Below are 15,569 nucleotides of genomic sequence, written 5' to 3' on the forward strand. Positions count from 1 at the left end.
AGTTTAACTCCAGATTTCAGATCATTTAAATGTTCAAATGCTTTCTTTAACAGTGGTTTACTCCTACTAATTTACCTGATCCTCGTTCTCGATTTTGTCACTGACGTCTTTTACTCCTTCACCTTCTCCTATTCCTCCACCCTCATAATCATGGAACTCTGTGGCTCCCTCGCCGTCTCCTCCTCCCAGCAGCTCCTGGGGCAGACAGAAACCCTGTAGAGTGAAAGCAGAGAGGGGGAGAAAGAGAAGACAGAAGGACAGAGTAACAAAAAGGTAAAAAAAAAAAAAAAAGCACTATTAAATGTTTTGCAGGGCCAAAGTGGTTTTAAAGACAAACTTAATAATTTAACAAACAGTAGCTTTTCAGATTGAACCATTCTGTTTCAGAAAGGCTCCAGTGAGCAGTGAGGGAAAGCACGTGACAGTATACCTTCTGTGCGAGTTCAGTGAAGATGTTAGCGAGGACGGACAGCAGCTTTCCTGTGGTACGGTGAGCTCCCATCATTACAGCCAGATAATACCTCACCAGCTCCGAGTACAGACACAGCATGGGCTCCAAACGCACAACACCCCTACATGCCTCTTTTAGTTCCTTCAATATTCAAAACAGACATATCCACAGTTATTTTCAGACGTAATCTGTTTGCAGATAAAACGGTTTATGTATGTGTGCGACTGACCTGTAGATGGTGGGGCTGACAGTCATCCCGGTGTGATCCAAGTCTCTCCAGCAGCTCTGTTACGACTTCATTGATCTCTGGTAACGAGAGACTGGACACATCTCCACTCAGGTCTTCTTCCAGTAACCTGCTCAAGTGTCCCGGTTTCAAGAGCTCCTCTGCCACCTCTGAGTCACTCTCTAGAGAAGCACACAGAAAATGAGCACACACACACACACACATTCCCTCGAACATGAGCTGTGTGAAATCCTGGCTGAATTCCCACCTTTCTTGCTTTCTGACTGCTGATCCTCTGCTTTTTCCTTCTCCTTCCTCTTAACAAGCGTCTGAACCGCACACAGAACCATATTTATAGTTTTCTCCAGCTGCCTGGAGAACTCAGCAGGAACGGATGCGAGCGTCCTCCTTGCAGACAAGAAAAAAGAAAAGGGTAAATTTAGATCAATATAGACCTAGTTTATTTAATTTTCAGTGTTTAAGTTTTACCATCTAATATTTATATTTATTAAAAAAAATATATTTGTATCAGTTTTAGTTAGTAAATAACAAGCCAATATGGGTGTCAGTGTATGAAAGAGGAAGTAAGAACCGGACATGTCTAAAGTCTGAAGAAAACTCTGTGCTCTTACGTTTCTGTGACTGTCTGATAGGAGAGCAGGCGAGTCTTCCCAGGTGGTGAACTCGGTGAGGACAGGTCCTCCACCTCTTTCCTTGTGCCCTGGGAGACCGCAGATGAGGGCAGGCTGGGTACGGAGGACCGGAACACCATCAGGAATAAAAGAGTTGTTCTAGAGCCGGCATCTGACCCACCACGATGCCTAGCCGGTCCAGAGAGGAACAGCAAAGTGTGAAGTGATCCCTATAAGGAGGAGACAGGTGATAAATGTTGACGTATAATTTACATCGAAAGGGTGAAGGGTTAAGAACAGAGTTGAGACTGAATATAAAAATATCCATGATACTGTTACTTAGGACTTCAAGTAAAAAAAAAAAAAACTATGCTGAAAAGAGAGCAAACAAACAAAACAAACAACAATGTAAATACAAAACATTTTTGACTTTTCTAGGCCTAAAAAATTAAATAAAATCAAAATCAAAATGAATTTCACTCCAGAAATGTTTCCAAAATTCTTAGTGAGGATTTTTCTAGACTAAAACAAAAAACAAAAAAATGTATATTAATTACTTAAATTCACCATAGAAATTACCCCAACATTTTTAATTATGACTTTCCTCAGGCCTATAAAATATAACAAAATAAATCAAGCTTAAGGAAATAAATAAAATAAAACAACATTTTAAATCTGAACAGCTCAAATCAAATGTGACGTGTGTCTCTTACTTACCAGCTATGGACAACTCTTTCAGTGTATTCCAGGGCCAATCCATCCAGCTTCTCTTTCAGGTCTTTCACTTCCTTCGTTAGGTTCTCCAGCTTCTGCTGCACCTCCTTCCAAGCCTGCTCCCCTCTCCGCAGCAGACACGCCTGTGGCTGGATGTGAGGGGGCATGGGAGACGGGTGGCTCAGTGTGGCCTGACCCTGCATGACCTCCCCCTCCCTGGCCTCAGCAGGGGCTGCAGAAGAACCTTCAGGACAGCACTGGAGGATCCACGAGAGCTGCTGCAGAGCAACAGAGCAGTGCAGCACTGAAGACTGAGCTCTGGTGATCCAGTGCTGGAGAGGCTTCTGAGGAGGGAGACCGCTGACATCATCTTCAGAGCAGTGCGTGTCAGACTTGATGCTCTGGATAGTCTCAATCAACTTCCTGTTGTTTTAAAGTGAAAAGAATCAGATAACATGCAAACAGAAAATACAGTATTTAAGTGGATCATTCAAAATGTAGAAAACCGTTATGCTGGTTAATATCTGAATGGCAGTCAATCTAATGAATCTTGAAAGGGCAGTACGGAGTTGGACCCAGTGCTCTGTGAGTCCTGCAAGTCTTCCTCTTTGCTTCAGCAAAAGTTTAAACAGGTGAGAAGAGAAACCTCTACATCGTTGTATATTGCCAGCCCAAGCTCCTAGAAGGACAGAGCAAGAATAAAAATAAAAATAAAAAAACATCCCTTATTGCAGCACTCAGAGGACCACAATACAACTTTAAATCTAATGAAGATATTTAATTTGGCTCATTAGATCAGTTTGAGGCCCTCACCTTAACAGCGCCTTGTAATGCCGTCAGCAAGGCGTTGCGTCTGGCCCAGGATCGATAGAAGTACTTCTCACAGCCTTCCCACGCATCCATCATCTCCACAAATAACCTGTGAAACATTATTACTATCAAAATAAGGCTCGGACTCTAAACTCTATGACAGGTGCTAGTCTGTAGATGCTGGTTACATACGTGTCCGCCGTGTTGTCCTGTGTCTTGACCGCAGACAGGGCTATCTTCATCTCCATGGGCTGCAGACACATCGTCTCATCTGGGTCTGCTGTATGACCCCAGGCAAGACCCTTACGGTAGGACAGACCTGGACAGAAACAAAACTCAATAAATCTGCTGTCTGCATACACTTCAAAATTGTAGAAAAAGGAATCAATTTTTGAACACATAAAATAAAAGAACCTTGATTTATAAATCAATTTTCTAACACAAACATGAAATGACTCGGACTGACCGATTTGTGCCAGCATCTTGAAGAGATCAGCCAGTGCTCTCTGTTTCTGCAGATGGATGTGCTTCACCTCTGCCTTTTGTTTCTCCTGCTCCATGCTGCGGTCCACCGTCAGGCTCTGCAGGGCCTGCACATTGGTAATTATCTCAGCTGAAACAAAAACAAATTGGAAAAAAGTTAAGTTTTTGCATTAATAAGAGATATACAAAATTCATACACCCTCAAGTATGCCTCTAACAAGCCACAAACATGTTAAGTAAGCTCTATTAGCAGGAGGACAGCAAATATGACAGCATAAAACAATCTAGTTTAATAATAAAAACACAAAATAAACTCCTCTATGAAGTTCTCAGGCTTTATTTGAAGGCAAACAGTGATACCTGTGAACTGATCCAGGTCTTCTGAGAGCTCAGGCAGAGGAGTCTTCTTTACCAGTTGAACACACAACTTTTTCATCTTCCTGGTGAGGGCAGGCAGACGGGCTTGGAGAGACGAGGGCTCTTTATCAGATGAGAGTTCCTCTGGACCATCAGCCTGATGCATTAAAAGTGTTTGAAATACAACTTTGTTACAAAAAGAAACACCATGATGATCAGGATAAGGACAATAGAGTTGTTCAATAACAGAAAATCCTGTAGAATGTTTGGACAGGGCTGAAACTTCAGCTTGAGGTTCTGTTACCTGCAGATCCCGGCCCTTTCCAGGCAGGGCAGCTCTCAGAGCTCGATGAACCCTGTGAAGAGAAGTCTCCTCGGACTGTGAATCCACGTCATCCATGCTGCTGCTACTGCCCTGCTCCACCAGACACGGTGAACACGGCTCCTTCAGTGCCGCCTCAAACTTCTTCACAAACTTAAACAGGGTCCTGATCACAGACACAATGTCATAACTTTATTTTTTTAAACCATCATAGCCAGTTTGAAACCTACTGTTTTAGCAACATATAAAATATACAAGTCCCAACTAGTCTAGTGCTGAAATGTACAGTAAAAAAAACATAGTGATGAATAATGACATTTTCACTTTTTTTATGATTTTGAAGACTTTTATGCTCACAGAGACTACATTTATATTGTCAAACGGAAAGAAGGTATTATTACAGTTTAAAATAACTGTTTTCTGTTTTAATAAACTTAAAATGTATGACCCTAAACTTTTGAAGGGTAGTGTAACGTTCAGTCAATCAGCCTCACCTATGTGTCTTCTCCACTGACTGCTTGATGGACCAAAAACTGACATCATTCCACTTGGAGATTTTGACAAAGTCCTATAGGCGTCAAGATAAACATAATATTAACTCAACAAAAGGAGACAAAATGACATCTGATGGTAGTCTTGCTTGCTCTGGTTCCCCCTACTTTGAGCTCTTTCTCTATAGGGGACCTCAGCTGGGTGATCTTGGCCTGGATGCTCTCGGAGAACTGCGTGTAATATTTATAGAGATTCCACAGCAAACTGCAGAGCGAGTCTGTGAGGATAAAAGGAAGAAGTCATTAATTTAATTTGGCCTGAGCTGCATTTCCTAAAAACACTGTAAGTCTAAGTACATCGTAGACCTATTGAAACCAATGGAGCTCTGATCAACGTAGAAACGCAGCCCTGCATAGCCATCATTTCATCACACAGCAGCACTAATACACAAAGTACCATTGAAGTCAAAAGAAAACAAACTGTACTGTTGCAACATTGTATATTTGTTGTTCTGTCCCTATGGATATGCTGTAATCCAGATTTCTCTTACCAAGTCCTTCCTGTTTGGGAGCCAGCAGTACATGGCAGTGAAATCCAAGCAGCATGGACAAGCGAACAGAAAACTCTCCTAAAGTGGAGCCTTCAATGAAGGCCTGCAGTGTGGATGAGACTGACGAGAGGGAAAGATTCTCCACACCATCATCTATTGGACAAGAAAAGTGTCATTCAATGCTAACAGATAAAATGTGAGCAATCATTTATTGTACAATACAAAGCATAGGATTAAACATTTTATTACTATATATATATATAAATATGTGTGTGTGTGCATTTCAGTCACCGGGTCTGGTGTCTGTCCTCTGCTCCTGTAGGTATCTCTCTATGAGTTGGTAAATGGACAACCAGTGCTTGGTTGAATTCTCAGCATGGCGCTTCTGTGCGTTATCTAGGCTGCTTGACCAGCAGCTGCAGACATACAGTAGTTAAAAACCAATTAGACCTCTATATAGCAGATGAAAGCAACTTAATCTTTTACCATCACCTTCAGTTTAAGACGGTTTCATAACTTACTTGAGCTCAAGTTTTCTCCACTGAATGATGAGCTGTGTGATAGCTTCCAGCTCATTCCTAAGAGACACTGCCCGGCTAGCATTGTTTTCCCAGTCCTGTGAGGAAGAATGAGAGAAGAACTGCTCAAAAACTGATATCTGAAACTGATAACCTAAGCTGTGCACAAACGGTCAGTAAACTACTGAGTAGTGTATGAGCTGATTCCCATACCTGTGATTTGCTGAGCAGGATCTCCAGACCGTTTAGGAACTTTGCTAGAGGGCTGGAAAGACCAAACGCCAATATCCTCTCTATTACCATGATGATCTGCGACACATAATACAAAAGAGAGATATAAAATATATTAAAATATAAAAGATATTAAAATAGAAAGCAGTTATTTTAAATTGTAATCACATTTTATAATACTTCTGTATTGTACTGTATTTTCATTCTGATAAATGAGCGTAACAGACTTTCAACAACATCAGCTCCAAACGCTGAACAATAGTGTACATTTTGTTACATTTTTTCTTTCCTCTTATTTTTTTCCTTACGTTCCTTGGGGGTCCCTTCAACCCAATTTCAAAAAACCTGAAACATATCATTGCAATGACAGTGACGTAGCGGTCTCTCTCACCTGAACAAGTGCAGGGTGTTCGGGCCAGTCGCTCAGGCGCTGTCTCACAGCCTTACTCAGCTGTTCTAGCGCTGGGAGGCAGATCCGGGCCTGACTCATGTTGGGGTCTCTGTAGAAGTCATACGGCCCATTGCTCTGCAGAATCAGTCCAGCTGGACCTCCAGAACCGCTCACAGTGTTCTGGAGCAGAGTACTGAGGAGAAGCTGAGAGCCCATCAATTTAGGGTCCACTTCACAATCTGAGAGAGAAAGGGATAAACAGGGAACGATCAGTTGATGAGATATGTGGGGGCAGAGGTTTTCTGACTTGTATAAAATCATGCCTTCATACCCATTAGATGGTAGAAGCGGGCTATCAGTGGAGCTGTGATTTGATATGATGAAACCAGGGCACTGATGTGGTCTTTGCTGTGATTGGTTGGCGGGCTGGGTTGGTACCATAGGGACTGAGCATAAGACAAACAGAGTCTCTGATGGACCTGAACCACTGTGTTCATGCTGCTGGCCAACAGGAAGCTGCACGTCTCACTAGACGACGACTCCAGATCTGCATCATCGTCATCCTCAATGATTATTGGCTGATCAAGACTAGGTTCTGAAGTGATATCAGCAAAATCCTGTGAAAAACAACAACACCACATTATTGATCCAAAGACAAACTCTTACCGATCTGACAACAATAGAGAGGGCAACAAAACATGCAAATGTGTGTAAATCAATTATACCCCACTTGCATTTGCAAAAAACTTGCATTTGACTCTTTTAGTCCATGTTTACCTTGTGGTAAGACGGGAAAGAGCGTCTGAACTCTCTCTCTTCCTGTTGGTCCTCTGTAAGCCCTGTCCCATGCAGACGAGAGCGACTGCGGTACAGACTGGCTTCCATCTGCTCTTTTTCTCTCGCTCTCTTCTCCTGCTCGTCCCATTCATTCACTATAGCCTGGGAAAAAGATCACAGTCAGTTACAAAGCCAAAATGATCATACAAAACGAATTATCATATAATTTTTCTTCTCACAAAGAACGTCTATATCTTCATACTAAATCTACTACACCAACTAAACTAAAATATTTAAAATAATTTTCATAATGTATATATAGAACATAAATAAAGCTAAAATAAATTAAACTTCTACAGACATAAAACGTAACTTAACTAAAAATTAGAAATGATGCTTTGGCAACTAACTGAACAATCAAAGTAATAAAAAACTAAAACTAAAACAGAAATAAAAAATATAGTTAAAGCTATAACTAATAACTAACTAATACGAAAATGACACTGAAAACATAAAAATAAAAGGCAATATAAAATATTTATAAATACTAAAATAGTATATAAATAATACCAAGTTAACTTTTAACATATCCACATTATGTATTTATTTAGTATACAAATTATTTATTTATTTATTTAATTATTCATGTATTTATCCTAAAAAGTAAGAGAACACCACATTAAAAATCTGAGATTCAAAATCACATTGAAATTATATTATTTGGTATATCTGTACTTCATATCTTACCTGGCAAACATGTCTGAAGAGTTTTTGCGTCTCTGCACTGAGATGCCCAGCACTCAGTGTGTGACTCTGTATGTACAGCAGTGCATTCAACAACAAAACTGCATGATCTGGGATCAAACGGCTGATTTCCGTTGCTGGCAACTGCTTTCCCAGGCCCTTTAGCATGTGCAAGCATTCCCTTGAACACAGGTAGTCTGCACAGGCCAGATCAGAGGACGCCGCTGGACTTGGAAAAGCTAGCATAGTGGACACGAGACGTGACAGACCCGGTTGGGCAGTCACCGACGAGGACACCTGAGATGCCAGGAGTCGCATGCCATGCTGCACTTGCAAAATTGCTGCTCGTAGGGGCACAACCACGTCAGGATAAAGTGGGTACTCCTCGACCAGCCGTTGGGTAAAGCGGTGCTGTGAAGCCTGCCAGACAGCCTCCTCCTTCAACAAACCCTGAACTCCCAATCTTGATTTTGGGGCCTGTAAGGCCTTCAGGAGGTGGGACAGCAGGTCACCCACTGCAGCTGGTTGGCCGATGCTGCACAGGTAGTGCTGAAGTTCCTGATACAGGCGACCATATTGGGGGTCAGGGGGGCGGCAGGCTTGTTTACGACTCAGTTCACAAATCTGCTCCTTCACCTGCTGCATACGGATCCACAAGTACCTACAAACACACACAAACAACAAAAGAGAGCTTAACATCCAATTGGAAATTGGAAATTGGAAATGAGGGCATTTGATCATAAACAATTAAATAACAAATATTAATGCTGGACAATGATTAATCCCAATTAATCACATCCAAAATAAACGTTTTTTGTTTACATAATGTGTGTGTGTATTGTGTAAATGTATACACACATGCATGTATACTGTATATACACATTATATTATTTTATTATATATATATATAAAATATGCTATACTGCAGTGGTTCCCAAACCTGTCCTGGAGTACCCCCAACACTAGGTTTCTTTAACTCCCTAATTAAATTACATGGGTTAATGAGCTGATGAGTTGAATCAGATGTGTTTAATTAGGGAGAAAAAGGAAACGTGCAGTGTTGGGGGCACTCCAGGACAGGTTTGGGAACCACTGCTATACTGTATAAGTGAGTCTTATATATATACACACACACACACAAACACACACATATAAAAAAATATATATTTTGGATGCGCCTTGCCCAGCACTAGCTATTTCAATATCTCTCATATCTGTCATATCATATTCATTACCTTATGCGAGGATGCTGGAAGTTGTCAGTAGTGCTACTCTCCTCAAGCTCCGCCCCTGTGAGCAGCTGTGAGGACAGACTCCGCCCTCTCCACTCTTCCTGTAGCAAAGCAAGCTGAGAGACACAAAGAAAGTCATCTTGAAGTGATTTGCTTGTAACTGAAAGGCTGCAGTAGATCTCTATTTGCAAGCTTGTCTCACCTCCTCTTGTGCATAGCGGAGTTTATAGGCTCTTTTCACTGCAGGGTCAAAAATTGTTTGTGGAGCCCAAACTTGGATTTGCAGCAGACCCATATTCACCCAAAAAACTCCAGACCGGGCAAGTTGGACAGAATCTTGTGCCCGGTTGTGTGCAAACTGTGTCAAGCATGTCACTAGGGTATCTAGAAAGCCCTCTGGGAGCAGATTTTCTGGCAGGCCTTCTCTGAGGGCGATCTGAATTTCCTGGGCTGCAGAAATAGGGTCCTGGCCTTCAGTCAGACTGTCACAGGATTCGGCATAGCTTTCCTGTAAACCTGGAGACAACAGCTCGGAGAGAGACTGCAGTTGTCTACGCAACACAAGTCCTTGCAACCTACAGTCAGTTAATCTACAGAGAATGAGAGAGGGAACGAGAGACAGAAAATTACAAAAGAATCACTGCACAACAGAAATGACAAAAACTGTTTATTTGAACAATTATAAAAATATTAAACATTTACCAAATTATAAAAACATTTATATAATTTTTGCAATTTAAATAAATAAATATTCATATACCATACTGTTCTCAAATATTTAAAATCTGACATGGCGTGTTCCCTAACTAGGTGTGATATGTGTCTCTACCTGAAGTCTGCAAGCTCAGGCATAGCCATATTATCCCAGATCACAGCATTCAGATCTTGTAGCTGCCCGGTTCTCTCTCTCCACTCGCCCAGGGTCAAACGTGATGATGACAGGAAGTGTGACCCTGACGGATCCCATCGGCCACCAGCATCAGTGCTGCTCAGAACTCCCAGCATGCAGCGGGACCAGACTGCACGACTCAGCATGCCAGGACCCTTCACATCAACAGACATCACATCAAGGTTATTTATAAAGAAAAGTTATTTCTACTTGTAAAATACAATATTATATATATATATATATATATATATATTCCTCTACAAACACACACACACCGTATCAGATGGTCCCAACAGTGATCTGGAGTTCATGTGCTCCTCAGGGTTCAGCGGATTCCACTTCAGCCAGCGGTCAGGGTCGGAGGTCACGCTGCCGCTCCATAACGCTGCGAGTGTCTCAGACAGCAGCTCACACCACACCAGTGGCAGCTCCTCCACAGGCTGGGGAGGGAATTACAAGAAGACTGATCAGATTTGAAAACAGAGATGAAATTTAAGGAACAAATTTAAATATTAGTCCCAAGTGCAGCATGTGTTTCTCGGTAAATGGAGGACTGAATGCTTTATATATAACATTTATAAATGGAATGTTTAACAGAGGTCATTTGTATAGTCTGCATGATAAATGTAAAGATCAAGCTAAATAACTTTATTGTTTGTAAGGTAAATTCAACAATCATCTGTGTTCATTAATGATAACAGGTGTTTTGACAGACCCTCTCAGTGCCGAGCAGGAACCAGAGAGGCTGCAGCTGTCGGACATTCATGGGGGTCGACTGCATACAGAAGCGCAGATGGTTAGAGAAGGACCTGCGCAGGCCATCTTCAGCCTCCTTACTGCTCCTGTAGACCAAAACATGCAAAACAACATGAACAAAACATTACACAGAACAATGAATAAAGTCTTATTACCAGCATTGTGCTACAAGCTCCTACTTTACAAAATCAAGTGCCAATTTCCAGTGTTATTGTTTATGAAAATTAACACTTATATAAAACATTCAGCAAATTGAGATAAAGTTCAAATGAAATGAAATGTAAATATTAGATAAAAAAAATCTGAAAAGTTCAATTACTAATATTACTAAAACTGAAATATATCTATATCTATCTATATATATCTATATCTATATATATATCTATATAGATATATATATATATATATCTATATATATCTATATATATATATATATATATATATATATATATCTATATATATATATATATATATATATATATATATATATATATATATATATATATATATAAAAGAAAAAACAAACTATTAAAAATAAAAGCTAATTTAAAGTATTATAACAACAATAATAATAACAGTGTCATTAACCTGCCAAATGGATTGTTTTATAATAATTAATAATTTTGTAGAGAGACACAATCATACCTTGGTGTGACTGAGAGGTACAGCAGGTCTGTGGTGACTTTCATTTGGTTAAGGACTGCCAGCTCCTCCAGTGCAGGCCACAGCTGAGCCCTGCGTGCAAGCTGCAGTAACACCTCCCGGCCTGGGGCGGCACTGTCTCCAACTTCTTCATTATCTTCTGAAAGAGAGTCCAGCAGGCCACAGGAAGCCATATGACCCTGCTGCTGATCCACACAGCTCACAAGCCTCTCCAGAACCCCTGGATAGAACGAAAAAAATATTCTGTGTCATTAAACTAAGCGCTCAGGGTTTGGCTGGTTATATGGTCTAGCACTACACACCTTCGTGCCCACAGTTCTTATGAATTACTGTCCAAAATGTAAGTGGCTAGTTTACCTGAGTTCTGAGGCTCCAGCAGGATGTTGGCCTGAAGCACCAAACCCCAAGCTTCCAGTAGAGCTTCTTTGGAGTCAATTCCCATGGCCACACCGCGGAGACGAGACACCTCTTGTTTCCACAGGGATGCGAGGCTGTTGTCCAGTCGCAGGTCCCTAACATCCAAAGCCCTGCAAAGCACTCGCAGACGGGCTGCACATTCAGCCACCGCCTCCAGCTGCACAGAAGGAAGGACATCTCAAACTTTTGATAGACTGTCTTAGTTTATTTTTATTTTTATAAAAAATTCATTTTTTGCAAAATACCTTTAATTCAGCAAGAACAAATTAAATTGTTCAAAAGTGGCAGTAAAAACATTTATAATGATATAAAAGATGTATTTATTTTTAAATCGTAATTATATTTTACAATTTTGCAGTATTTACGAGATTGCATCAAACAAATTCGATCAAATAACCAGAGCTTTGGGAAGCAAAAGATAATCCTCTAAAAACATTTAAAATGCCAAATATACCAATGCCAAACTTTTGAACGGTAGTGTACAACAGGCTCCCAATTGTTTCCCAATTAGTAACATCCAGCTGAATTTCACATAAAAAAAGAAAAACCCTTAAACTTTTGAATGATAGTTTTATCTGGAGTAACCCAAAGAGCGACAGAGATAAACATCACTGTGCAATGGAGTTTCAAAATGGTACAATCTCTTTGTGTCCGATATATATCGCCTAACCTTAAATGGCAGCGGTTTTCCTAATGTCTTCTGAATGCCCTTCAGAGCAGAAGCCACAGCCACAGGGCTGGAAAGTGTGTTCTGGATGGCCGTGGAGATCGTGTGTAGCTCCTGTTGGCCTCTGAAATGAACGTTCACAACATACATGTAAACACACACTACAGAACATTACATGATATTTTTCTGTCACATAATAAAGCCATTACTCACTCATAGTCACTATCCCCCATCAAAAGCTGAGGCAGCCGCAAAATGAGGTTTTTGTGCACCCACTGCCAGTGCAGGGACATCACACACACACTCCGAGTATCCGCAGACAGTGTGTTACACACATGCCAGAAACGATCCCTCCACTGCAGCAGCTGCAGGATCTGGACACAAACACATCACCTTAAACCCACTGCAGAACGGGGCAGCACGGCTATAATGAATATGCTCTCTGGAATAAAATTCTGACCTCAAACATGAGGTGGTCGGAGATGTAGGGCTGTCCCGACTGCACAGCTTCCAGTACAAATGAATCCCACAGGTCGAAGAATGAGCGCAGGTGCATCAACACTGGATGAGGCAGGTGGCCTATGTCAACCGTCCCTATAAAACCCGGTTTTATAATGTGAATAGTGACACAGAACCCAAGCTTTTTCATTCTAATGTCAAAAGTCTGTGGGAGTGAGTGTGTGTACCTTTTGAGAAAGAAGTGGCCAGTCTAAGTGCACTGTTATGAGGCGAGCTGTTTCCAGCACTGCTGTTAATAGCTGCACTCTCCTCTCGGTCCATCAGCAAAGTGATTCTTTCAAAACATAAAGCCATTCGTTTCTGGACATCTGCCACTTCACTGGAATATTTTTTGTGGTAAAAATGCTAAGGACTTACCTGTTGGCAACAGCATTCAGGGCTTCCATGAATTCCATGTATCTCTCCTCATCCTCAAAGTTGCATGTGTTTGCCAAAATGTCCAAGTACTGCTTGTTCCAGCGCATGTCGACCAGAATCCTGTAGTCGTCTGGTGAAGAAACAACATTTAGGAACTCCACACGTCAGCAACTGTATATGAGTTTTGTTTTTTGGAACTATGATTCAGATTTTTACACATAAATAAATAAATATTAAAAGGCAATGAAGAATGCACTCCCAATGCATTTAACTTAAATAATGTGGTTGGATTCAGAATGAAATCATATTCAGCAGAAAATACCTGTGCTGTGTGGTTGCAAGAGCTCTGCCAGACATTTGCCTTTCCCGATAAGCTTGCTGTTGAATACGGCCTTCAGCGCTGTGCATCCTGCCTCCAACTGCATCAGAGCTGCATCTGCAAGCACCATTATGATCCCAGGTCTCAAAAATATGATCTCAGGACAACAAAAGCTTTATTAAACACATTAAAAAGCTTGCTTTTTCCTTTACAGCATACCTGCATGTTTGTACGTTTTGGTAAGGTGGGAGAGCCAGCTGGTTCTGAGGACCCAGTCACTGTGAGAAGCTCTTTCTGTCAGTATTTTAACAGCTGTCGGGAGGAGGCGAAGGGCATCCTCAGCTCCACCGTCCAGTCCTCCACCGCCAGAAAACTGCAGCCCATCCAGCACAGCACCGCTCTGCATTGCCCTCTGCAGGTCAACCAGGCTCAGTGGACGATTTCTGAATCAGTCAAATGTTATTACTATAATTAATAATAATATATTATTACATTACTGTAACTACAGTTTACAGTTTTCTTTTACGTGCAAAAAACGTAAAAGTGTTTTTGCTAACTGAAATAATAATAGAATAATTGAACTAAATTACTAATTACTGAAAATGTCATGGTTCAAAAATTACTATATATAATGAATTTATTGTTATGATTAAGTTATAACGGCAGTTTCACTTATGCATTATCTATCAAATATATAATCAAACAAACAAAATACTGAATTCAAACAAAAAAGAAAAACTGATTCTAAAACTTCTAAGACAGGACAGTAGAGAGAGGGGAGCGGAATCAGCATAGAGTTCGATACAGGAATCGAACTTGGGTCGCTTTGAGCGCAGTTTCGCTTTTAATGTTGGCGCCAACAAAAATGAATAACTTTAAATGTGAATAACTTTCATGACCACAAACAATATTAGAATCTTATTTACAACCAATGACTTGGCCAATTATGAAATACAAAATGGTTAGTTTGTATTGTGTAGTTCTGACCTTTTTCCGTAAAGACTGAGAGTGTTGAGGCAGTACAGGAGGACCTGTCCGTCTCTCTGGACACTGGAGAAACACGAGTCCTCAGTGCACATCAGGGCTGAGGGGATGCGGTCCGGCCACACACCCGCACATAGCAGCCCACTGCCCCAGTCCTCAGAGTCCAGCACAGCCAGCTGCCTCTCAATGACTTCCTGAGCCAGCTGAGACAGGAAGTGAGACGTAAGTTTGATGTGTCATCATTTTATGGCATCATATTTTATCTTGCTGTGGTTTTTAGACAAACATCCATGTACCTGCTGGTTAGCAGTGGTGCGTTGACAGAAAGCATAAGCCTCTCCACAGGCCTGTAAAAGAGCACTGGGCAGATCAACTCCTCTCTGGAGCTGACCAGACAACAGAGACGCAGCATGGAGCAGAGAAGACAAGGATGATGCAGGTGAGTCTAGAGGACAGTAAAGAGAGCATATCCATCAAAACATATCTAAAGATCTATAGTACACTAACATAATACCATAAAAAAAAAATCTGTTTTGGAAATAAATTCTTGACTGAAAAACTATTAAAAAAAAAAAACTTATTTTCATTTTGCTTAACTTGATATGCTAAAATAACTAAAACTGAAATAAATATTAATTAAAATATAGACACAAAAAAAGTTACTAATAATTAAATAAATATAAACATTTTTAATATATATATATATATATATATATATATATAAAATAAAAAACCTTAATAGTATCTCAACGATAATAAAATAACACTTTTGATCCAATCACACACTCACCCCATATTGTGTTCTTGATTTCTGAATGAATGGAGATCAGCAGGTCACACACACAGTCTCCCGTCACACCCAGGGTGTGTAACACCATCTTTAGATCCAGGGTGTCCCAGCACACTCCCTCATGCTCGCCAGGGATGTAGATCTCAACACCACGGTTTCTCATGGCTCGAGAGATTTCCCCATGTGTGGGATCCATGGTGAGGAACAACCTGAAAAACACAAAGAGAAACAGGACTGAACAGAGGCAGAGAGTCTCACAGAACTGTACTCTCACATTA

At 40.8% G+C, this 15,569-nt stretch overlaps 3 protein-coding genes across 3 annotated transcripts in view; all 3 read right to left on the minus strand.

Annotated features, from left to right (window-relative positions):
* The window catches only part of LOC113037939 (midasin-like), a 3,301-nt gene extending 1,852 nt beyond the window's left edge, over positions 1–1,449 (minus strand). Inside the window, exons 1-5 of the mRNA XM_026195253.1 lie at positions 1,310–1,449; positions 946–1,085; positions 681–859; positions 431–592; positions 76–213 (exon numbers count right to left, since the gene is read on the minus strand). Coding sequence (XP_026051038.1) covers positions 76–213; positions 431–592; positions 681–859; positions 946–1,085; positions 1,310–1,449 — 759 coding nt within the window. The remainder of the gene's footprint in view (positions 1–75; positions 214–430; positions 593–680; positions 860–945; positions 1,086–1,309) is intronic.
* On the minus strand, positions 1,449–2,513 carry LOC113037940 (midasin-like). The gene is made up of 3 exons (XM_026195254.1): positions 2,479–2,513; positions 2,027–2,446; positions 1,449–1,539 (listed from the first exon to the last, which is right to left on the minus strand). The coding sequence occupies exons 1-3, from the start codon at positions 2,511–2,513 to the stop codon at positions 1,449–1,451; spliced, it is 546 nt and encodes a 181-aa protein (XP_026051039.1).
* Positions 2,514–2,572: 59 nt separating this feature from the next.
* Positions 2,573–15,569, minus strand: part of mdn1 (midasin AAA ATPase 1) — a 38,862-nt gene continuing 25,865 nt past the window's right edge. Inside the window, exons 46-78 of the mRNA XM_026195082.1 lie at positions 15,292–15,500; positions 14,798–14,946; positions 14,505–14,704; positions 13,737–13,960; positions 13,521–13,634; positions 13,199–13,328; positions 13,009–13,115; positions 12,783–12,916; positions 12,536–12,696; positions 12,326–12,446; positions 11,596–11,812; positions 11,221–11,458; positions 10,535–10,661; positions 10,095–10,259; positions 9,760–9,974; positions 9,133–9,520; positions 8,934–9,046; positions 7,702–8,359; positions 6,955–7,116; positions 6,509–6,794; positions 6,178–6,416; positions 5,769–5,864; positions 5,559–5,653; positions 5,329–5,453; positions 5,038–5,190; positions 4,655–4,764; positions 4,490–4,563; positions 3,978–4,161; positions 3,677–3,830; positions 3,300–3,446; positions 3,026–3,152; positions 2,837–2,942; positions 2,573–2,702 (exon numbers count right to left, since the gene is read on the minus strand). Of these exons, the coding sequence (XP_026050867.1) occupies positions 2,637–2,702; positions 2,837–2,942; positions 3,026–3,152; positions 3,300–3,446; positions 3,677–3,830; positions 3,978–4,161; positions 4,490–4,563; positions 4,655–4,764; positions 5,038–5,190; positions 5,329–5,453; positions 5,559–5,653; positions 5,769–5,864; positions 6,178–6,416; positions 6,509–6,794; positions 6,955–7,116; positions 7,702–8,359; positions 8,934–9,046; positions 9,133–9,520; positions 9,760–9,974; positions 10,095–10,259; positions 10,535–10,661; positions 11,221–11,458; positions 11,596–11,812; positions 12,326–12,446; positions 12,536–12,696; positions 12,783–12,916; positions 13,009–13,115; positions 13,199–13,328; positions 13,521–13,634; positions 13,737–13,960; positions 14,505–14,704; positions 14,798–14,946; positions 15,292–15,500 (5,794 nt within the window). The 3' untranslated portion in view covers positions 2,573–2,636. The remainder of the gene's footprint in view (positions 2,703–2,836; positions 2,943–3,025; positions 3,153–3,299; positions 3,447–3,676; positions 3,831–3,977; positions 4,162–4,489; positions 4,564–4,654; positions 4,765–5,037; positions 5,191–5,328; positions 5,454–5,558; positions 5,654–5,768; positions 5,865–6,177; positions 6,417–6,508; positions 6,795–6,954; positions 7,117–7,701; positions 8,360–8,933; positions 9,047–9,132; positions 9,521–9,759; positions 9,975–10,094; positions 10,260–10,534; positions 10,662–11,220; positions 11,459–11,595; positions 11,813–12,325; positions 12,447–12,535; positions 12,697–12,782; positions 12,917–13,008; positions 13,116–13,198; positions 13,329–13,520; positions 13,635–13,736; positions 13,961–14,504; positions 14,705–14,797; positions 14,947–15,291; positions 15,501–15,569) is intronic.

Source organism: Carassius auratus, chromosome 20, assembly GCF_003368295.1.
Source record: "Carassius auratus strain Wakin chromosome 20, ASM336829v1, whole genome shotgun sequence".
NCBI classification, from domain to species: Eukaryota; Metazoa; Chordata; class Actinopteri; order Cypriniformes; family Cyprinidae; genus Carassius; species Carassius auratus.

What these genes read in the sequence shown, in the direction of transcription:
- LOC113037940 (XM_026195254.1), bottom strand. Translation starts at nt 2,513, where the DNA reads ATGATCCACTTAAATACTGTATTTTCTGTTTGCAT. An exon ending in ACTGTATTTTCTGTTTGCAT is followed by an intron (nt 2,447 to 2,478) that starts GTTATCTGATTC and finishes TTAAAACAACAG; the next exon opens with GAAGTTGATTGAGACTATCC. An exon ending in GAAAGAGTTGTCCATAGCTG is followed by an intron (nt 1,540 to 2,026) that starts GTAAGTAAGAGA and finishes TCCTCCTTATAG; the next exon opens with GGATCACTTCACACTTTGCT.